Below are 24,615 nucleotides of genomic sequence, written 5' to 3'. Positions count from 1 at the left end.
AGCGATGCGGTGTATAAGACAGTTAGAACCATCTATTGTGACAACATACACTTGAAAGTGGGGTGATCGGCGCAGTACGTATGCGCATTAGCGTGTAGCGAGTAATGGCTCCGTTTGACACGTCGTTTCGCCAGCGTGCAGTAATTGAATTTCTGTTGAAGGAAGGTGCATCGGCATCAGATATCCACCGCCGACTGCAGGAAGTGTATGGTGATCAGTGTATGGCTGCCAGTAGCATCAGGCGATGGATAAAACATTTTACACAGACATCAGTAATCTCCCTCGCACCGGCCGCCCGAGAACTGCCTCGAACAACAGGAACGTGGCTCGCGTCCAGGAAATCAACCAGGGGAACAGGCGTGTTTCGGTTAGGGAACTTTCACACATTGTTGGAGTAGGGCACAGTGCTATCCAGGAGATGATTGGTGTACTGGGTTACCGGAAAGTGTGTTGCAGATGGGTGCCAAGGTATTTGAACGTGGCACAAAAACGAAACAGAAAAGATGTTTACCACGGAACTTTTGGCGCGGTACCGAGCAGAGGATAGAGGCGAGGGATTCTTGAAGTGTTTGGTTACTAGAGACGAAACCATTTTCCACCTCTACGAGCCTGTCAAAGCCTGGAGCCTGTCAAAGCCTGGAGTGGCGACATCAAACATCACCAAGAAAGAAGAAACCGAGGACAATGTCATCAGCTGGCAAAGTAATGGGAACTGTCTTCTGGGATTCGGAGGGTGTTCTTCTCATGGACTTTCTCACTCCTGGGGAAACAATCAATGCATCTCACTATGTGCGCACTTTGAGAAAACTTCGTCGTGCTATTCGTGAAAAAAGTCCTGGCAGGGATAGTGTTATCCTCCAATACGACAATGCCAAGCCGCATACAGCACAGCTAACGAGGGATGAAGTTGCCAGATTTGGGTGGGAACTCCTTCGACATCCTCCCTACAGTCCAGATCTGGCTCCTTCTGACTTTCACTTGTTTTCTTTTCTGAAAGAACACATGCGGGAAAACAGATATAACACCAACAAGGAAGTGGAACTTGCCATTAGGAGAATACTCAGACATGCCCGAACGGAGTTCTACAACAGAGGAATTTTCAAACTTCCATAATGTTGGCAAAAATGTGTCAATTTAGATGGTGATTATGTTGAAGACTAATAAAGGTATGTACTTTAACAGGCATATATTAGATTCTTTTTTGTACAGTTTACTTTCTTCTTGTAACATGTTGATCACAACTTTCAGTACGCACGATAGTTATTGCATGAATATGAAACATATGTTGTGAAATAATCTCAAATATGGAAATAATATGTAAAAAAACTAAAATATGTAATATATGAGTCAAAACCTAAAATATGTACAAATATGGTAAATAAAAATGGAATTTTTTGAGTCTAGATTTGTGATTTGATTTGCTTTATTTTACTTCACCTTTTGTGCCACTTTTGGCTAATTTACGAAGATGGGGATGAGGGACGATATGATGAAATTGATGAATGGACACTCACAAATATCCATGCCTAGGCCAGGATTCGAACCTGGGACCCCTGGCATTGTAGCATGATGTGCTAACCACTCTGCCACAGGGGCTGGCTGGAGTCTAGATGCCATGAAGTGCAGAGATGATACAAAATATTACTGATTTCAGCTTCATGCATAAATATGTATTTACAAATAAATATGTTCCCTGCTCATAAAAATGAAAATATGTTACTGATTCAACAATAAATATTAGTATTTCTACCATTTCTACAATGAGTGCAAAAGAGAGCACTGAGAGAGAGTGAGTGAGAGCAAGAGTGTGTGGTCTAGAGTTGTCATGGTTGAGAACAGTTTCTCAGCACTGCATTTCACATCGCCAGTTTTGTATGGCATGTCTTAGTTTTGATAATGTTTCACAGGATGGGACACACATTGGTTCAAGTCATAACAACTTTCTCCTGAAATCTCAGCCAGTGTATGGGACCTGTGGGCAACCACCATCTTGAAGAATTTGGGAGCTATGAATGAGTGACGTAACCTGGACACAGAGTTCGTCATGCTGACTACACCTCACCTCGTAACTGGTCGGATGATCTCACCTCTCCTGAGGCCGGCAGTTGGTAGGTATGCTGTGGCCCTCAAGGGCTGTTGTACCATGAGTTACGTTATCTTAAAACACACTCAATTAGTTTGAAGTTATCATATTCCTGCAATGTTCTTATAAAAATTAACAAATTACTGTGACTGAAATGAAAGTACATGTGTGATATACATAATTTTAGGTTGACAATCATTTTCCAGGGGAACATGACACCTAAAGTAAACAGAACTCCATGGTGCAAACAGACTATAGAAGGCTAAGGTCTTGTAAACAGATTTCCACTGGGTGATGTGTGATCAGTGCATTGTGCCCCATTGCTGATGATTTTGTGCTTTCAAGACAAGTTTCTACTACTATTACTTTCAAGTAGCTTTTCCATTGTGCTGGGCCAACATTGAAATTTTGGAGTTGACATGTTGGATCAAAGTGTACGTTAAGAATGGATTTTTTAAACTACAATAATGAATGATGCTGTATTTGGAGCCATGCTTGACATGGGGCAAAACAAGAGATACGTGAAGAAAAGGTCGGGGGGACTCACAATAATGGCATTGGAAACTCCAATGCACAATCTAGCCTCTGGAGCATGTTATCTCCCTTAAATATTACCCAAGAAAAGTAGTAAAGCTTCCTCTGGGTATCAAATCCAGTACCCTTTCATTACGAGGTGTAGACACTTCCATTACACCATCAGGGAGGCCAGTGAGCCATTTCAATTTAAGAACATGAGGTTCCAGACACAAGTAATAAGCAGTTTTCATGTTATGCATCAAGTTCAAGTTGCACTCATATTCCACAATGGAATATGGTAATGTAGAAATGATTATCAATATTGGTAGCACCTTTTGAGGGATGTCTTTGACTCCATGGTTGTCTTTCAAGTTCCTTAAACCTTGAATTTGGAAGTTTCATCTACAAAATTCCTCCAGCTTTTTATTTTATTTTCAAATTTTTCTCTTTTATCAAAGGACAATGGATAGGTAATTTCAAAAAGAAAAACTCTTGTAATAGATCAGATCCACATTTATTTGATACTAATTTGAGTACAGACCAAAACATGAAATGGTGTCTTGGTTTAACTTGTCAGAAAAAAAAAGACGATGACAGCAAGTTGAAAGAAATTAAATTCTAAGCATTTGTGAGTGGGTCCCAATTTTGACTTGTTTTTGTAAAGGCTGTATCTCTATATATCAACTAAAAATGCACTACTGTGACTTTCATCCCTTGTAATATCACCCATATTCACTTCATTAAATTATTCAAGGTAATTAATAAGGTTGCTTTAACAAAATAACCTAAAATATTATGCATTTGCTAATCTGAGGATAAGCATTACAAGTAATGCAATAAGCATAATATTACAACACAATCTATAAATATAGACACTATTAGAAAACAAGGGACACAACTTTCATGTTAACTTATTGAATTTCCTCTACATCAAAAAATATGTATGAATAACCTAAAACATTTGCAAGTATTAATATGTAACACTAAGAAAAATGAACTTCTTGTCATGAGTTGTTTCTCTTACAAAATAAATTGTCTATAAAGTTCTGTAGCACTTTAGATTTTGTTAGCGATGACAGGGTACACATGAAAACATTTCATGGTATATAAAAATAATAACTTTCAGGTTTGAGTTAATCAGGCCAGATACATGCTCTCCACTAGGATGAAAGGATGTGTGATGGGTAAAAAATACCCACAATCAAAATTGCTTCCAAGTCTGAATTTTAATTGTTTTAAATCATGTAAATAGTAATGTCTTCATTGATTAATCTAATCTTATTAAGTTTGAATGTTTCTATTTCATTACGCAAAGCTTATGTTGAGAAAAGAAATGGGGAAAAAAGAATTGTAAGATAAGGATTCTCTGCCACAACGTAAGGGCATGTGCTGGTTAAAAAATACCAGAAGAAAAATTACTTAAGCCCTAATTTTAATTGTTTTAAAGCATGCAAGTAGTAATACCTTCATTAATTAATCTAATTTTATTAATTTTGAACATTTGCATTGAATCGCACAATTGATAAAAAAGAACAACAACATACTGAAATAGCAAAAATGAGTGCATGTTGGGTGAAATTTACCCAGGCAGTTTTTCTACGGTGCCACGAGTGGAACTAATGAACTAACTAAGAGCTGATTCAAGATCCCAACACTTGGAAGAGTTCACTGAAAAGCTACTGGGAAGGGTGGTATCAGACACTCATCAGAAGTGATCAAAAAATATATTTCATCATCAGCTGGGTAATTTTTACCCATGTCCTTACAGGTTAAATGTTATCGAGGTGGCTACTCTAGGACCTTGATAAAATTAAAGTATAATTCCCAGTTTTCAAGGCGAACTTTCCAAAACTTCAAGGCCACAAACACAAATATTTAAAATATATAATTTAAGGTGCAGAGTTTACTTTTGCCATTTCACATACTCAGATTCAAAATACATCTACAAACACAAGTCACAAACATTACGGATAAACTAATTAACAAAAAATAAAGTTAATTGTACAAAAAATCCAAACTCAAATTTACCTAATAGACTTCAAGTTTGAAATAATTTCAGTCTGTTAGATAGATTATTCTGCAACGAGATAATTCTGTTTAATTTTCCACGCAACTTTCTTTTATTTTTCTTCCTTGATAAAAATAATAACTAAATTGTGAAAAACTTGCTTCAGGGCAGTAATAAATACGTGTAAATTCACTGGGACTTGGAATAATAAAAGTTGCATTTTTCACGTCTACGGAGAAGAAGTTGCTGTGCACTCAGCCTTTCTCCTGACACCACCAGCATCTGGGCAGACAGGAGGTAGGCTATGTGTTACGTAAAACGAACACATATGAAAAAAAATAACAGAGCAACAAAACATTTTCAGAAAAGTGAAGGAGTCCAAATAGTGTGAACTAATAGTTACATGAAAATGACTACACGATTTTGTATTTGTGTTGTTTTCTATTTCAAATTGCAGAACTTTAGGTTGCCTACTAGCAATTTTTTTTCTTTTAGCCAACACACACAAACTGAACACTCAGCAGGTGTCACTTTACAAATTTGATTAATAACTGAATTTTGTACCTCTGTAATGAAGGGATCCCGGGCTCGATATCGGGTAGGGTCACATAGTGGTTCGGATCCCACTTTAAACTGTAGATCCAGTTGTATTGTACATTTCGGTCACAACCAGTTACGTTAATTATTATAATATTTGATTTGATTTATGGACTAAAACATGCATGCATATTTCATGTTTTCTTTATTTTTAATGTTGCACCCCCTAAATTTCATTCTGCACCCCCTCATCACACCTATATGATTAATCCTGGTGCCGCCGCTGAATAGGTGACTAAGAATTCAAAAAACGAGTTCTGTGACTAATTTTTTCTGCTTCCTCACTTTCAAACTCAATCAGGGCCACATAAAGACTAAGGGAGAATTCACACTGAAGAGACACATGACTCGAGACACGTGTTGCTTGGAAGTGAACCCTCAGTAATCAATGCAACCTTCCGAACTGAAGAGACACGGCAAGATGAACGTGTTGCATGTCTCTCAGAATGTGCCGTTTTCTCAATACCGTGCATCGTGTTGCCTCAGTTTGTTGTTCGCATATGCACAGCAAATACTTCACTCCAACGAGCTATATTTAAACTCTAGAAGAGAGTCCAACAGCAGGCTTTACAACATGTTTGAACCTCTAATTTGTTGATATAATAATAAAGTATTAATATGTACAATGTTTTAAAATTTAAACACAATGTTCTTTTTGCTTTGTCAAGTGTTTTGATGCAGCTATTGGCTGTAATTTGCCTTCAACACTCACCAATTATGATGTGACTGCTTTTATTTGAACAAAGCCAGCTTATGGAGGCACTTAAATCCAAAATAGATTAGTCACAGTCAATAGGGTAAAGTACTCTAGTCATGGTTGGCCCAGGTCGGTTCAGCCCAGTTTTCCCCCATGCATTTTTTTTATTTTTAGAAAAACCCACCTTGGAAAAACCCATCAAAAAACCCACTCAAAATGTGTCTTTTTTTCAGAATTTTTTTTTTTCAGACAATGGAGAATTGAGTTCATTTTATTGAAATGTCGTGAAAGTAGAATAAAGTTAATTGTGGTATAATTAAACCAAACACTTTTCAAATGATTCATTTCATTTCTCAAAATTTAGTATATGTGCAAATGTTCTGTTTTCTTTCCAATCCTGAGACAGTGACCCCTCCCTCCCTCCAGTTCAGTGCATTGATTGAACATTATGAGTAGACCTCGAATTTTTAGGTTCTAAAAAGTGTGTTTTTAGGTTCCTAAAATAGGCTCTAAAAATTCTAAAATAGGTTCTAAAAATCCTTAAATATGTTCTAAAAATCATAAAATAGTACCTAAAAATCTAAAGTTAGGCTACAAAAATCCAGAAGTAGGTTAAAAAAACTTAAAATAATAGTTCAAATTCCTGAAAAATGCTGATTAGGTATAGTCACCGGCAATGAAAATGGGACACCTATATCCTGAAATAACACTATCTTGCATAACTTTGTGTGTGTGTTGCCTAACTCTACGGTGATGGCAGAACTTACCATTGGAAATTTGCTATTGAAATCCACTCTTCGCCGTATAGTTAGGCAACAATGTAGCCTCCCTGATGGCACAGTGGTATCGTCGTCGCCTTGCAATCAAGGTGTTCCGGGTTCGAGACACATGCTGGTTTGGATCTCACTTTAAATCGTAGGTCCAGTCCCGATTAGCCTTACTGTGCATAAAGTGGTCTTAAAATGCCAACAATAGTTAAGCAACAATATTTTTTCATGTTATCCACAGTCAAACTCCGCAATTTTGTCTGTAAGGATTATCTTCTATGCTGAAAATAGTCTTTTAACAAAAACATAGTCAGTGGTGCAAACTTCAATTCTGAAATGTTAGTTTGCAAGGCGTGAATATCACAAAGCACCAATGTGATGCAAAAGTGAGTAAGACCACACAGCTCAGACCACTTGGATTGTACAGGTAACAGTGGCACCAGATATTTTGCTTTGTTTAGTGCTTTGAAAAATCATCATGCACTTGGAGGAAAGGAAATTGAGAGAGGTCGTTTCAAACACGTTTGTCATTGAATTTTTCGTGACCAAACAAATCAAATGCCTCTATGCGACATTAAAATCCCGTAAAACCTTTAAAAATACATAAAAAAGGCTTGATTTAGGTGCATAAACCTAAAATAGGATTTAACAAGCAAAATAGGTTTTTTAGGCACTATTAAACTTCCTCAGTTGTTGCGTTTTTTTAACAAGACATAACATATTATTTCTTACATACCTGTAAAGGAAAGAATACATTGAAAACCTAAAATCTGAGGTCTAGTTATGAGTATTTAATTGTATTTACTTGGGGTACTCAACTAAATACAATGCATACGTATACTTTCACATTTTGACCATTTTTGACATTTTCAAACCTTTTCCAAGACTACAATTTCGAGCTTTGTGCATACAACCATCAGGGGCAAACATACATTTTTCCATAAATGCAAAGCTATTGAGTTGCAATTTTTAGAGTTACAAGATAACTTAAAGGATTGGTGTCATATGGTGAACGACAGACTGATTTAACATGCCTTGGGAGAGCTTTAAGTTATGCAAATATTTGAGGTTAGATTCACCCGAAAGATGGTGAACTATGCTCGGCCAGGACGAATTTAGGGTAAACCCAGGTGGAAGTCCGAACTGCCTCTGACATGCAAATCGACCGTCTGAGATAAGCATAGTGGCGAAAGGCCAATCGAACCGTCTAATAGCTGGTTCCCTCCGAAGTGTCCCTCAGGACAGCTGGCGCTCGCAATGAGGGTCCATCCCGGTAAAGCGAATGACCGGGGGGCTCGGGGCCAAAATGGTCTCGACCCATTCTCAAACCCTGAACGGGATGGAGGTCCCGCTTGCCCCTAGGGCGAAGCGGGACCTTCTCTCAGGACCCGAGTGCTCAGTAGGCTGCTCCTGGTAAGCAGGACTGGCGCTGTGGGATGAATCAAACGCCGGGTAAAGGCACCTGAATCGACGCTGCTCAAACCATGAAAGGCGTCCGTTGCTCAAGACAGCATGGCGGTGGCCAGGGAAGTCGGCATCCGCTAAGGAGTGTGTAACGACTCACCTACCGAAGCAACCGGCCCTGAAAATTAATGGCAATCGAGCATCGTGCCTATACCCGGCCGCCGGCGCAATGCTAATGCATTGGCATCAATGCAAGAATGATGCGGCGGTGAGTAGGAGGGCGCGGCGGTGATCATGGAAGGGTCTGGGCGTGAGCCTGCCTGGAGCCGCCGTCGTTGCAGATCTTGGTGGTAGTAGCAAATAATCTGATGAGACCTCGCTGAGGTCAGACATGGTGAAGGGGACCAAACAAAGCAAATGCCTCTATGCGACATAAAAATCCCGTAAAACCTTTAAAAATACATAAAAAAAGGTTGATTTAGGTGCATAAACCTAAAATAGGATCTAACAAGCAAAATAGGTTTTTTAGGCACTATTAAACTTCCTCAGTTGTTGCGTTTTTTAACGAAACACTGACATAACTTAATATTTCTTACATACCTGTAAAGGAAAGAATACATTGAAAACCTAAAATCTGAGGTCTAGTTATGAGTATTTAATTGTATTTAATTGGGGTACTCAAGTAAATACAATGCATACGTATACTTTCATATTTTGACCATTTTTGACATTTTTAAACCTTTTCCAAGACTACAATTTCGAGCTTTGTGCATACAACTTTCAGGGGCATTGTGACATTACTTGCACTGTAAATTGACAATAAAAGTATTTAAACAAAATGCATGATTTAGGATTTAGGAGGAACACGGGTGGGGTGGATGGGCAAAGAAAGACAAGTCATCTATTTAGTGACCATGATAACATATTTCTGCTGCTAGAAGACCTGACAGACTGCAATGGTATTACATGTGAGTGAAATTGAACAATATGTTTCAAGATGGTGAGTCAAAAACTGATTTTCCTCATGTTGCACGCACGCTCTATACCATGCTCTCTTTTTGTCCAAAACTGTCTACAACGCATGTTCGGAGTATAAGGAACTAAGCATAGTAATTCGTCGGTCCGCAATTTTGCAGTAAAACTTTTAATATTATATTTCATAGTTTAGGAGAGGAGTGGTGGTAAAATCGCAAACATACATTTTTCCATAAATGCAAAGCTTTTGAGTTGCAATTTTTAGAGTTACAAGATAACTTAAAGGATTGGTGTCATATGGTGAACGACAGACTGATTTAACATGCCTTGGGAGAGCTTTAAGTTATGCAAATATTTGAGGTTAGATTCACCCGAAAGATGGTGAACTATGCTCGGCCAGGACGAATTTAGGGTAAACCCAGGTGGAAGTCCGAACTGCCTCTGACATGCAAATCGACCGTCTGAGATAAGCATAGTGGCGAAAGGCCAATCGAACCGTCTAATAGCTGGTTCCCTCCGAAGTGTCCCTCAGGACAGCTGGCGCTCGCAATGAGGGTCCATCCCGGTAAAGCGAATGACCGGGGGCCTCGGGGCCAAAATGGTCTCGACCCATTCTCAAACTCTGAACGGGATGGAGGTCCCGCTTGCCCCTAGGGCGAAGCGGGACCTTCTCTCAGGACCCGAGTGCTCAGTAGGCTGCTCCTGGTAAGCAGGACTGGCGCTGTGGGATGAATCAAACGCCGGGTAAAGGCACCTGAATCGACGATGCTCAAACCATGAAAGGCGTCGGTTGCTCAAGACAGCAGGGCGGTGGCCATGGAAGTCGGCATCCGCTAAGGAGTGTGTAACGACTCACCTACCGAAGCAACCGGCCCTGAAAATTAATGGCAATCGAGCGTCGTGCCTATACCCGGCCGCCGCCGCAATGCTAATGCATTGTCATCAATGCAAGATTGATGCGGCGGTGAGTAGGAGGGCGCGGCGGTGAGCGTGGAAGGGTCTGGGCGTGAGCCTGCCTGGAGCCGCCGTCGTTGCAGATCTTGGTGGTAGTAGCAAATAATCTGATGAGACCTCGCTGAGGTCAGACGTGGTGAAGGGGACCAAACAAAGCAAATGCCTCTATGCGACATAAAAATCCCGTAAAACCTTTAAAAATACATAAAAAAGGCTTGATTTAGGTGCATAAACCTAAAATATGATCTAACAATCAAAAAAGGTTTTCTAGGCACTATTAAACTTCCTCAGTTGTTGCGTTTTTTAACGAAACACTGACATAACTTATTATTTCTTACATACCTGTAAAGGAAAGAATACATTGAAAACCTAAAATCTGAGGTCTAGTTATGAGTATTTAATTGTATTTACTTAGGGTACTCAAGTAAATACAATGCATACGTATACTTTCATATTTTGACCATTTTTGACATTTTCAAACCTATTCCGAGACTACAATTTCGAGCTTTGTGCATACAACTTTCAGGGGCATTTTGACATTACTTGCACTGTAAATTGACAATAAAAGTATCGAAACAAAATGCACGATTTAGGATTCACGAGGAACACGGGTGGGGTGGATGGGCAAAGAAAGACAAGTCATCTATTTAGTGACCATGATAACATATTTCTGGTGCTAGAAGACCTGACACACTGCAATGGTATTACATGTGAGTGAAATTGAACAATATGTTTCAAGATGGTGAGTCAAAAACTGATTTTCCTCATGTTGCACGCATGCTCTATACCATGCTCTCTTTTTGTCCAAAACTGTCTACAACGCATTTTCGGAGTATAAGAAACTAAGCATAGTAATTCGTCGGTCCGCAATTTTACAGTAAAACTTTTAAAATTATATTTCATAGTTTAGGAGAGGAGAGGTGGTAAAATCGCAAACATACATTTTTCCATAAATGCAAAGCTTTTGAGTTGCAATTTTTAGAGTTACAAGATAACTTAAAGGATTTGTGTCATATTGTATTTGAGAAAAAAATGCCACTATGTTTAAAGATGGTGAACGACAGACTGATTTAACATGCCTTTGGAGAGGTTTAAGTTATGCAAATATTTGAGGTTAGATTTTCGTATATTAAGAAAACCAAGTCTCAGCTGGTTCTTAAGCTGAAATTCATGTTGCAACTAGATACACCCAGGGAATCATTTAATTTTACATTTGTTGAAAGCATTTCAAGATGGTGGATGAAAAATTGATTTTTCATATTCTGAAGTAGCTCTATATTCTGATGTCACTTTCAAATATCTGCCTAAACTATATTTTTGGACATTTAGAAGAGAGACAAATAATTTGGGGCATTTCGTAAGCTATGGCTTGACAATTTTTTTTTTTTTTTTTTAAATATAGTGCATATGTATGTTGGGATCCAAATTGGGGTTACTAATGTTTTGTTCATGGGAACTGTTAGTTTCATAACAAACAGATAGTTTGGGGGATGGATATGGTATTCCATTTGGATGGAATCAGTCAAGACAATTAAATATGTCAGCCTTATAATTTTGGCATGGTTAATACACGGAGGAGATATTTAAACTTGAAACGTTCAAAAACATGATGAGAAAAAACAACTGTAAACAAACTGTATTGAAGCAGATTTAATAGTGTGTGTGTGTGCAGCTACCGAATGTTGTAAAAGTAAAGTTCCCATGCATATAGCACCGTGCCATAAAAGCACATTTAGGGGATATGGGGGGGGGGGGTAGGGCCAGACATATTCTTGACCTCTGCCATTTTGGAGGTGATGGGATCACAACAAAACTCCGGCTGCCCTTCCAGGACCCATTGATTTGAGGCTGGGTGAGTCCCAGAGCTGCTTTATGCAGGGACAAGACCAAAAAAATCTGACCTTAGATCACCCACTCCAAGATTCGAATCCGGGTATTCTGCATGAGCAGTCACACAGCCTGTCTACTTCTTTTTTTTGCATTTGTAATAAAAGTAATACCCCTAAGCAGTATTATCCCCCTTTTTCTCTCTATTTTCTCAATATTCACACACATCAATTTTCTCTATTTTCTCCGTACTTTCATTGGGACAAACAAACATCCATGTCCAAACCAGGATTCTAACAAGGGACCACTGGCTTTGCAGTGTGCTGTGCTAACCACTCTGCCACGGAGGTTTACTAAACCACCACAGCTATCAAGTATTAGTATAGTATTGCAACGTGCAACCCTGGGAACTGATCAGATTTATTAACTGTTACGCCATCCAGGAAAAGTAGAATCAAACTGTTGGTCAATTTTTTCAGAATAAAGTATTTTAGATAATTTAATAATTTGTCCTGCACTGTGGCTATGCGTTCATGCTTAGTTTGGGTTGAAAAAACCCGGGCAAAATGCCAACCCTGACTCTAGTGTCTCTCAACTGCTGCGCCACAACCCGATACTGTGCTCTCGTATCAACTATACTGAGCTGTGAAATGTTCTGCTGAAAGTGGTTGACAACTATCATAATCCCAATATCATATTTGAGTTGTGAGTTTTCGTTTCTTAAGTCGATTTTATGCACAAATATACTTATCAGGACTCGACCTACAGTTTAAAGTGGGACTCGCGCCTCCACTGATTGTCGAACCCGGGGTCACTTAATTACAAGGAGACGACGTTACCACTTCGTCATCCATATTACTATATTTGTCAACAATCCTACACACGTTAATCAAACTATTATTACCCTTTATGATTATGCTAGAATTTATTTATCAATATTCAATTTCATAGGTACATATTAATTCATGCTTATAATCTTAAATACTGTAAAGATTTAAGAGAAAAATTCTTGGGCTCAGGGCATTGACTTAAAAAAAATACCGGGACTTGGTTTCATGAAGGTTGATTGATTTGCTTTTATTTACTTCAATTTTTGTGCCACGTTTGGCTAATTTACGAAGATGGGTATGAGTGATTATTTGATGAAATTGATGAATGGACACTCACAAACATCCATGTCCATGCCAGGATTCGAACCTGGGGCCCTGGCATCAAAGGGTGATGTTCTAACCACTCTGCCACAGAGGTCGTTTCATGAAGGTTGAGAACCATTTCTCTAGTGTTTAGGTATTTGCTTTATTCAGGCTGGAAAGCGTATACAGTTTGAGGTCAGTACATATTATTTCTCAGTTTTCTCATATACAACATGCCTCTCCTGAGTTTCAATAACTGGCACCAATTTTACAATGGAATTTAGATTTAACATTTGTTATCAGGTGACTAATAAACTGATTAATTCAATTATATTGGTACCATCATGCAAACTGAGCAAAGAAACAAGTGTTGCTTGCCACGTGTCATGTACATCTTGTCTCTTTGGTGTGAAATTCTAGTGTTGCATGTCGCATATCTCTTCGGTGTGAATTCTCCCTAATAAAGTGGCTTATGGCAGAAGAAAATATCGTAAAATGAACTTAAGATCATTTGAATTAATGATCAGCAATTAAACGGTTTCACTTTGGTGTGAACCCTCATATGCCGAATAAGATGATGCTTTAAGGCAAAATCTTTCTTGCACATTGAACATTTAAAGGGTTTCTCTTTGGTATGAACCCTTGTATGAGTTATGAAATTTCCTTTGTGAGAAAAAACTTTGTTACAGATGGTACACATGTAATGCTTCCTACTCTTTTCACCCTTGGCATGGCCAGTATATTCTCTAGTATTAAGCAGTTTTGCTGAACTTTCAGCCTCAAATTTTCTTTCTCTACTAATATAGTCTGTATTGTTTTTTGGCTGCTCTTGTTCATCTAGCTTTCCTGCAGATACTAGGAAATGTGTAAGTGACCTTGGGACATCTTGCATCTGTCCTTCCATATAGCTGTTGTTCAGGTATCTGGAAAAAATAATATCAGATAAAAAATGTAGTTTCACTTCCTAAGTAGGTAATGAGTGATATGTGCAAATCATTGGAAATTTATTAGAATAGACTGTTAACGGGGAAATACTCATAAACCGGGAGCGGGTTTATATGTAAAATGTGCGTTTTTAATAATATACTTATTTATTGTTAATGATTTTTTGAATTGCAGGAGTGTATTTAAAATTTCCAATGTCTGCTGGAGTTATCATTGCCAAAGTAATGTTTGTAACAACCAGGAGCTGATGCTTGAGCCCCTATTCTTTATTGTTGACAACAATTAAATTGATTTTTTGTAAATAAACAGGAATTTCAAGTGTTTTACAATGGCAAAAACAGTTGGGAGGTGTTAAAATTAAAGAAAGAAAAAGTTCAGATGACAGAAAAATTGTAATTAATGCATTTGGAGGGTATAAAGAAGGTTGTAAAGTTTCTATTGTTTAATATTCTTCGGAATTTGTCAGTTTTTCACAAGAAAATCACCCAACTGTTTCGGTCACACATGGATATATAGTTATTGCGTGAACATGAAGTATATGTTGAGAAACGTTCTGAAATATTGACTTAATATGTAAAAATAACTAAAATATATAAAATATGAGCCAAAACCTAATATATGTACAAATATGGAAAATAAAAATGGAATTTTTTGAGTCTACATACCATGATGTGCAAAGATAATACAAAATATTACTTATTTCAGCTTCATACATATAAATCTATTCCCTGCTCAAAAAATGTAAATATGTGGTAAATATGCAATATACCCCAAACAGATTTCTTCAAATTTACAGGAGAAACTACTTACTGAAATCAGTTTCTATAGCATTGTCGAAGTTCTTCGAGGTATATTCTTTTTTTTAGCGGAAACTGAAAACTTCACCATAGAATGCTGCAGAACAAGAAATAATCACTTTTTATGTAAGGAACTTGCATTTCCTGCAAAGCGACAACATTTTGCCATTGTTTCCATTTTGTACCTGCAGATGGCGCGAGTGTCGGAAGTCACACAGTCTCGCCAGCATTTCCAAACGTGCCTTTTTTTTACGAGAATTTTTTTTTTTAACTATGCTTACCTAACCTAACCTAACCTTGCCGGAAATGGTCCGTGGGACTATCGTGAATGGTTTTTGGGGCTATTGTGAATAGCTTTTGGGGCTATCGTGAATGGCTTTTGGGGCTATCCATCAATGGTTTGTGGGGCTATCATGAATGTATTTTTGGGGCTATCCGTCAATGGTTTGTGATGACATAATGACTATGAAAGTAGGTATTTTTCGGTTAAGAAGGTTGAAACACTGCATACTCACTTCAAATCAACAAAACACAAGCACAACGCGCGATGATCCTTGACAAGTGCACACCATATTGTCTGTTACCCAAGCTGAACAAGGAAGACAAATAATGACTCGTAATATGAAAAGTTGACACTATTTTTTGAAAAAGGCATAACTTCACCTCAAAGAATCTTCCGCAATGCAGAATATCAATGCTAAAATGAACGAAATAAACGAGTGAGAGGTGTTCGGGATATATCACATAATTACCAAATATGTTACTGATTCAGCAATAAATATGAATACATTTTTTATATACAATTATACAATTTGAGCAAACACCGTAACATTTCTGTAAAGGTGATCCTAAATTTTTGATTTTCCTTTGCTTGCATGACATCTTAGATCTACATGACTAGCACTAATTTGTATGTTAACAAGAAATGACCTGTTCCTTAATATGTGTTGCTCTTGTGCTCACTAGAGTACTGCATTGGACCACGAAAATACATGATCGAATCTCTCACGCTCGAGCGTAATTCACTCGAATATATAGAATATCGAATATCATTTCAATGGAACAATAATCGTACAATTTTTATATATGTGAAAATCCATCCTGGCTGTTTCAGCCCATAATCATCTATTCATTTTCATGTATTGCTATGTGTTGTAAAGATGGACTAATTACATTTTAACATGAAGATGATCAGGTGGGTGCTATTGATGCAGATCGGACAATTAGAAGGTTTCTCTTTTGTGTGTACTCTTGTCTGTCTACTAAGGCAATCATTATGGGCAAAATATTTCTTGCATATTGTACACTTAAAAGGTTTTTCTTTTGTGTGTGCTCTCATATGCATATTGAGATTATCTTTCTTGGCAAAATCTTTGCTGCAAACTGAACAACTGAAAGTTCTCTCTTTGGTGTGAACTCTCATGTGCATACTAACATTACAGGCAAAATCTTTGTTGCAAATTGAACAATTGAAAGGTTTCTCTTTTGTGTGTACCCTCATATGTAAATTAAGGTACTCTTTATGGGCAAAATCTTTGTTGCACATTGTACACTTGAAAGGTTTATCTTTTGTGTGTGCCCTCATATGTATATTGAGATTATCTTTTTTGGCAAAAGCTTTGCTGCAAATGGAACAAATGAAATGCTTCTCTTTTGTATGAACCTTTGTGTTTGTAATAAAACCTTCCTTTTGGCAGAAGCTTTTGTTGCATAATGATTTTGTTTTGATTTATCCTGTTATCACCCTTGGCATCACCAATATATGCCTTGGTTTCAGAGGACTTTGGTGGAAGTTCAGTCTCTAATATTCCTTCTCCACTGAGGCATTCTGTATTATCTTTTGGCTGCTCTGGTTCATTAAATTTTCCTGCCGATAAAGGCACATGTGTAAATGACTTTCAATTTTTGCTCTGTCCTCTCACATACCTCTTGTTCAGGTATTTGAAAAAAAAATGGAATAACATACAATTGTATGTATGCTTCTAAAGTAATGACTGATATATGAATGTCATTAACAAAGGTCAGAAGAATAGAATTTTAAAATGTTATTAGTTCAAAAGTAATAACTAATATCTTTTAGAGTTTAAACCAAATGTGCTATTTGAGCGAACACCATAATGATGATTTTAAGAGTGATCAAAAAGATTTGATGTTCCTTTGCTTGCATGTAATGATGAATCTTCATTACAGAGGACCTTAAGGGAGTAGCGTTCATTTTCTGTGCTTTAATATTTGCTCACCTCATAAATAGCACAATGGAACTTCATAGCATGTCATGGTGTTTCATAAATTGAGGAAATCATTTTTTTCTTTCTGGCACATGCAGTGAATGAAATGTGATTACCCAGGTTGCACTGTGTCATAGAGTGTGTGAGGCAACAAATAAGAGATGGTTGGTCATCTGGAAAAATGTTTTTGAGCGTAAAAAATCTCACAATGCATTTGCTGTTATGACTGTCAGCAGTGCCCTTAAGAGTCCAAGGAAGAAGATTCAATTACACTTCTAGGACTATGTTAACATTGTGCTATGCAGATTAGTACAGTTGTGTGAACAGAAAATGTGCAATTTCACAACTATATATAACATGTTATGTCAACTGTGGCCGTGCAGAATAAGGCACTGTGCTTTGGACTCTGACTGTAGGATGGCATGGGTTCAAGTCCATCTGGGTTCTCAGCCTGTGTATAGGACTAGCGGCAACTCACCATCGTGAGGAAATTGGGGAGCTACAAGTGAGTAATCTGGTCTCAGAAATCTCCAGTAACGCCTGAGGGTTCGTTGTGTTGACCCTACGTCACCCAATTACTGGTTGAAGATCTCCACGCCTCGAGGAAGGATTGTGGGAGGGAGACTGGCAGTTGGGCGAGAAGGTTTTATTGGGTGATGTGTTGTCAGTGCATTGTGTCCCATCACTGATGTTTTCTTGCTTTCTGGACAAGACTCTAATACAAACTATTGTTTTCAAATAGTTCTCCCATTGTGCTCCGTCAACACTGAAGGTTTGGAGTGCTAACCATTAGGCTACAAGGGAATTCAAATACATTATGAAAGATGGACTCTCAAAATGCACTTCAGTTGATTGTCTGAAAATTACTCAATATGTACGAGATATAGAAAAGTTCATTTGGTTTAACAACTCAAACTAAAATTTAACTTTTCTCTGTGTCTAAACAAGTGTCAAAATGCAAGCATTGAACTTGAATACAGGTACAAATACATTCCGTCACACTAGATATCTTGCAAAGCAGCTGTACACTCATGCTTCTCCACAACTTTCACTCAAAGAAAAATGATGAAACTAAGTCTTTACTCATAAAGTTCCTCAGTCTTAGAGGGAAATGGTGACTCGTATATTAAACTTGAAAATTTATTTTTTCATTTCAGATAATAGTCATTCATTTAAGATTTGCACTTTGTTTTTTTGAGTTTGGCAGGTGGGAGGGATGGGATGTATTTTTTATGATGGGGAATCAGGTTTTATTGAGAGTCCCAGAGTAGTTGTTGAGGTCAGCAGAGGTGGTTACTGCTGTGTAGGATTCTTTGGATAGTCTTTGCAACATAGATCTAGCTTAGACAGCAATTTTGGCACAGTTTATCTTATGGCCCTCGTCGATAAGGTGGCAGGTGAAGCCTATTCTTCTTTTTCTCCACTGTACCACCGTGTCCTGACAGAGACTTATACCCAGAATCTTTTGTGATAGTATAATGGATTGAACATTCAATATGATTGGATATCATAATGAATCATCAATATCATATTTATCATCGATAAAAATAATTCCATCCAGTATATGTCGCTCAAAGTACAATCAAGTTTGCATTGATCAACACAAAATTGTATAGGGCAAAATTATGTGAGACCAAGTCTTTTCTATATTCATAAAATTCCTCTTCTGCTTGTGAAAAACACTGTACATTCCTCGTGAGCCACTGAACAAATAAATATGTTACTCGGTTCAGGAGGAGCTGACCTTTCATCTCATGCAAGTGACGGAAGTGCAACAATCTTGGCATGATTTACACAGTCATTTCTGATAGCGTCTGTGTATTAATTGTAATTGAAATACCACATGTGCATCAACAGCTGCTACAAACTCAGAGCTGTTTCAATAAAAATGTTAATTGTCATAAAGCGTGTGTGTGTATATGTATGACTGTGTATGTGTGATTCTACACTAACTTGCTCAATTAATCATAATGATGAATTAAAGATGAGTTTATGATGATAAATCAAGCAGTCTGAACCATACTTGTCTTGCAATGGATTCAAACCTAGCATGTTTTGCTTCACATCATAATATTCACACCACTGTATCACAAGAGCTGGATGCAGATACCCTTATATTCTCTCTTTTTCTCTCTCTCTCTCTAAAGAAGAACACTCCTACAAAAATTTTAAACTATAATCTGGTTAATTAAAAAAATGCAACTGTCAAGATTTGATTTTATACATTTCCGTGCAATCTACACATTCAACAGAATTTTTTTTTAAATGTTCATTGGTATTCACATTAAAACATAATTTTGCCATATAAACTGCTTTATTACATAGTCATTTAAAATTTGCATACAAAAGGTAAAATACAACACAACATTTTTAAACATGTTGCATGTTGTTAAAACTAAGATATTCATTTTTCAAAGATGGAAGTCCCTAAAGTATAATGTTACATTTTTTTTTGTTTTCACAATTCTGGCATCTAAATACAATTGTATTATCATACACAAGAAATATCACTTTAATGTACAAAATTTAAATATTAATTGTAAAAAAGAAGAAACTGCACTTAGTCTTCAAATAATTACCTCAATTATTCATATTTTTAAACAATAAAGAGAAAGATTAATACCTATCAGGATTCATTTTTCACTAATATTTATAAGGCATATCAGGAGAGAGAATTCAACATACATATTACGCAAAACTACAGAAAACTTAACTTCTATAGTGGTATTCCATGCAACATAAAATGTCTTCTATAGAATTACATAACTCCATTAAATTTGTTGATCGCTTCTTAACATGTTTGAGCAATATAAATACAGAAAGTATTCTGAATTTACAAATCTAATACGTTATAATTGGAACTAATTCAGTACAGGGTAGAGAAAAATCAAGTCAGAAATTATTGATTCAAATTGAATCTGTGATACTCTTCTGGAATCCAACTATCTCATGGAGAGTGTAAAATATCATGGGAAACTTTTGTGCAGTCTAAATATCCCGGGAATTATGCAAAATATGCAACTTTCATTAATACTGTACTAATAGTGTGTGGCATAACTCTGTTCTTAAATAAAGCAATTTCACAAGGAACATTCATGCCATGGATCGATGGATAAACCTCGTGTCAACTTGCAGGAGACACATATCTTGTTGTGCTGGATAAAGAACACCTGGTTCAATTACCATAGCAACTTCCTTCTACAGGATAGTGTTCGACTCAATACTCAGCACCACACTACCTACATATTATACAGGGTGTTTTAGCTGATTTGCCCTGATTTCAAAATTTAATTAAAAAGTACAACACTACTATCAGTCCACTGTGAAGAGACTCATTTAACATTGTGACAAGTATTTATACTTAATCAATGTTGCCAGACAGCAGGACAATAAATTTGATCACTAAAAATAATAACTTTCTTCTGATTTTTTGTTTCTTCAACTAACAGATGAATTTTTAATGCAAATTATAAAATGACATTTCTTTTCTTAGAAGGATATATGATTCTTAGAAGGATGTATGACTGAAATGTATTAGAAATAGTTTGGTCATCTCTGGTATATAGCATAATCCTTTTTTCATTTGTGCTGATGATGGTTTCATTATCATTATCACTGAAATGGCCAAGATACACAATCTAAACACATTAGGCACCCAGCATCAGAAATAGTCTTGCCATGGGGTAAAGTTGGAGAAAATTATGTATCTTATTTAAAAAGTCAGATAACATTGCATAAATGGTGAACTTCTTTCATAAAGATAAATTGGATGCAATACTGTAAATTTCTACATAATTTTGAATATTCAAGTTTCTAACAGTATCATTTTAAACAAAAAGAATAAAAATCTTAAGATCTTTTCTTCAAATGTTAATAACTTTCAACAAAAAATCACATGGAAATGAATATATTATGCTGTACACATTATTTACACAAAAAATCTTATTCTTATCCAAATTTTGACTTCACAGGTTTTTGCAGTAAACCAATGACATAATACACAGTGCTAATGACAAATTGACTGGTGGAAAAATAAAAGTCACCTGTTGAGGTGAGCATACAATAAGTGTTTCACATGTTGTTGGCCCTCACCATGTACTTGGATCGAACATGGCGGCCAAGACATTTTTCTGATATTTGCCAAGTAGGTGTTGGCAACACTTGTCTTCGAATGCGCAGCACGTATGGCTGCATAACATTGTTTTGTGTATGCAGAATTATCCTTTATCTGTTCGACAGGGAACCTGTTGTTTATCTAGACATGTGTGTTATTAAATATGTATTTTATATAAGGTGAGTGTCCTTTTCAAACTCACACCTACCCAACCACCGAAAGTATTTAGATACACATCGGAAAGGGGCTCGCTCCCCGACATGGTCCTCCGGGCCGGATCTGTGACATTCCGTGAAAGTGATTCTAGTGGCTTCGTGTTTTTCTACATGCATAATTGTGAACTGTGACTGTGCACTTGTGTGATAAAGACAGTCTCTACTCAGTACTTCTTATCACACTTTTCGTATTTTCCGTTCATTAGTTCCTCGCCTGCGAGACGCGAACAAAGAAACTGACGTCATCAAGGCGTGGTGCTGGCCTAAACAAGCATCTTTCGTTACCAGCATGTAGTGCAATCCGGTTTGCCAATTTTCGGTCGGTTCGCGGTTCATGAACGTGTCAAAAAGGAGCGAATTCTCGCAGCAAAGACAGTGCTAAAACATAAGATTACGCGTCAATTCCGGGACTTTAGACAATGCCACGTTGTCTTTGTGTGGTGATAAAGTGACGCAACTATCAAGTGACTGCAAACAACTATTAATTCATCTTGCTGCAAGGGACACTAGTGACTTCGAAAGGTATGAAGGTGAATTAGGTGTGGAAGAAGACAGACTTCATCAGATTGTCTACAAGCTTCAGTCAGTACAGTTAGCGGCATCAAAAGGTTTTACATCAGTGATGTTATCATCACATGACAGCCCACCCCAGCAACAAGTAGGTGAAGTTAAACTACCAAGATTGGAAATTCCTTCCTTCAGTGGATCGCTAGAGGACTGGCTAAGTTTTCATGATTTGTTTAGTTCAAGTGTCGACAAAAACACGAACTCAAGTGGTGCACAAAAACTTCAGTATTTGAAGGCTTCTCTCAAGGGCGAGGCTGCCTTGCTTATACAATCGTTAGCAGTGACAGACGAAAACTATCAACGCGTGTGCGAGTTGCTCAACAACCGCTATTCTAACAAGAGGGAATTAGTTAGCAACACTGTCCAGCGGCTGGTGAATCAGCCGCAAGTGAATGAGAACTCGCACACAATTTTACGTCATCTTATCGACACTACAAATGAGTGCATTCGTGTCTTACAGGTGCTCGGTGTACCTGTTGAATCTTGGGATGCGATTCTTGTTTATCATACAACAAAAAGGCTCGATTCTGAGTCAAGAAAACAATGGGAACTCTCTCTCACGTCGCAAGAAGTGCCTAGTTTTTCCGAGTTGACCCAGTTCCTAGATCAGCGTGCATGTGCATTGTCATCAATGGCAAGTGAAAACAACAATCGGCGGAAGGCGGTGAGTCATAGTAAGCTTTCAACCTCTTCCTTTGTAACATCAGCTGTTTCCTTCTGCCCGAAATGCCACACCAAGCAACACAAACTACACAAGTGAAGAGTTTCTTCAGATGTCCATGCAACAAAGGCACAGTTTCGTTGAATTGTTTTCAACAGCACAAATTAAGAGTATGTACATCACACGGGTGTCGCCTCTGTGCAAAATATCACCATACTTTAATTCATTTTGACAAGGCTAACAAGAATGGGCAGTCTACCAGTTCCTCTCCCACACAAGTGTCGTCTCATGTTGCAGACAACAAGTTAGTTAAAACCTCTGGTGTACCACAAGTATTGTTATGTACTGCTTTTGTTAATGTTAAAAACAAACAGGGTTACTTTCAGCCTTGTCGTGTGCTCCTAGACTCTGCATCAGAAGTGTTCTTTGTGTCTGAGACGTGTTTACAAAGGTTGCAGTTACCTAAGCAACGGACAAACATAAATATTTCTGGCATAACTGAAAGGGGTGTTTACACAGCCAATGCTATAGCTAATGTTCAGTTTCTGTCAAAGTGCAAGACACAACTGTACAGTGTAAGGGCTGTGGTAGTGAAGAAAATTACAGGTAATTTACCAAGGGTGCAAGCACCAGGGGCATGCACTTGGTCACACATACAGGACTTACTCTTGGCTGATCCTACATTTAACGTGAGTGCTCCTGTGGATATTTTACTGGGCTGTGACATTTTTACTTTATTGTTGGGAAATGGACGCTGCGTGGGACCTCCTGGTACTCCATCAGCATTAGAAACAGTCTTCGGTTGGGTGTTATCAGGGCAAATTGATGGTAGTGTTGGTAATGCAAATACCAACTCAGTCTCATCTTTCCATGTGTCATGTGATTTGAATACTAACGTATGTAATTTCTGGGAACTTGAAGCATTGCCAACCCTTAATCATTTAACGTCAGAAGAGAAAAAAGTGTGAAGCACATTTCATAGCTACTCACCAATGAGAGAATGGTCGATATGTAGTTAGCTTACCATTTAAGAACAATGATGTGGTGTTAGGGTTTTCAAGAGAAACAGCAGTTAAGAGACTTAAAAGTCAAGAATGAAAACTTTCCCACTCCCCTTAACTCGTAAAGAGTATAATGCTTTCATGACTGAGTATAGAGAAATTGGACATATGGAACTTATCCCCCTGAAGAAATACATAAGGTGCCTAGTGAAAGCTTTTATTTTCCTCATCATCCTGTATTTAAAGACAGTACAACTTCACCTATTCATGTAGTTTTTGATGGGAGTTGTAAAACGTCTACAGATGTTTCTCTTGATGACACTTTAATGATTGGCCCTAAGTTACAAAGTGATATCATTAGTGTGATATTACAATTCAGAATACATCAAGTAGCCCTAACTTCTGACACCTCAAAAATGTATAGACAAGTGAAAATTAATCGAAAGGATACAGACTTTCAGAGAATTGTGTGGAGAGAGGATCCTAGTGAACCATTTCAAGACTTCAGATTATTGACTGTCACATATGGTACTGCTTGTGCATCATAGTTAGCTACGAGGTGCCTGCAACAAATTACGGGAAGATGAAGGTGCAAATTTCCCCCTTGCTTCAAATGTGTTACTTAATCATGTGTACATAGACGATTTCTTAAGTGGGAGTGATTCTACGGAGGATGCTATAGAACTGTACCATCAACTAACCTAACTCCTGCTTAAAGGTGGTTTTGAACTTCACAAATGATCCTCAAATGATCCTAAGGTGTTAAGACAGTATTCCAAGCGAATTGCTTGAAAGAAACGTGCCGTTTCAATTTAATGACAGTGACTGTAAGAAAACATTGGGGATTGTCCTTCCTTGGATCATTTCTCCTTTAATGTAGTGAGTCCAATTGTGCATTCTGTGTTGACCAAGCGACTTCTCCTCTCAGAGATATCTAAGTTGTTTGATCCTTTGGGCTGGTTATCACCTACTACAGTGAAAGCCAAGCTATTGATACAAAAACTGTGGAAATTAGAACTTGACTGGGATGATGAACTTCCAAGTAATGTAATTGATGAGTGGGTTAGTTACTGCAGTGATTTACCAAATTTGCAAACTATTAGAATTGAATGTTGCATCATTCCCA

The 24,615-nt window shown here is 37.6% G+C and overlaps 1 protein-coding gene and 1 pseudogene across 5 annotated transcripts in view; one reads left to right on the top strand and one right to left on the bottom strand.

Annotated features, from left to right (window-relative positions):
- The window catches only part of LOC145999616 (uncharacterized), a 120,717-nt gene that overhangs the window by 32,321 nt on the left and 63,781 nt on the right, over positions 1-24,615 (bottom strand). The window contains exon 4 of one of the 5 annotated variants that reach the window (XM_083136700.1): positions 13,304-13,884. The exons of the other annotated variants lie outside the window; for them this stretch is intronic. Coding sequence (XP_082992826.1) covers positions 13,485-13,884 — 400 coding nt within the window. The 3' untranslated portion in view covers positions 13,304-13,484. Of the gene's footprint in view, positions 1-13,303; positions 13,885-24,615 lie in introns of those variants that run through there. 5 annotated transcript variants of the gene reach the window in all.
- Positions 9,265-10,148, top strand: LOC145999789 (large subunit ribosomal RNA; annotated as a pseudogene).

This window comes from Lepisma saccharinum, chromosome 15, assembly GCF_977018435.1.
Source record: "Lepisma saccharinum chromosome 15, izLepSacc3.1, whole genome shotgun sequence".
Classification (NCBI taxonomy): domain Eukaryota; kingdom Metazoa; phylum Arthropoda; class Insecta; order Zygentoma; family Lepismatidae; genus Lepisma; species Lepisma saccharinum.
The sequence above is the reverse complement of the archived record's forward strand: the minus strand, read 5'-3'. Positions and strand labels throughout refer to the sequence as shown.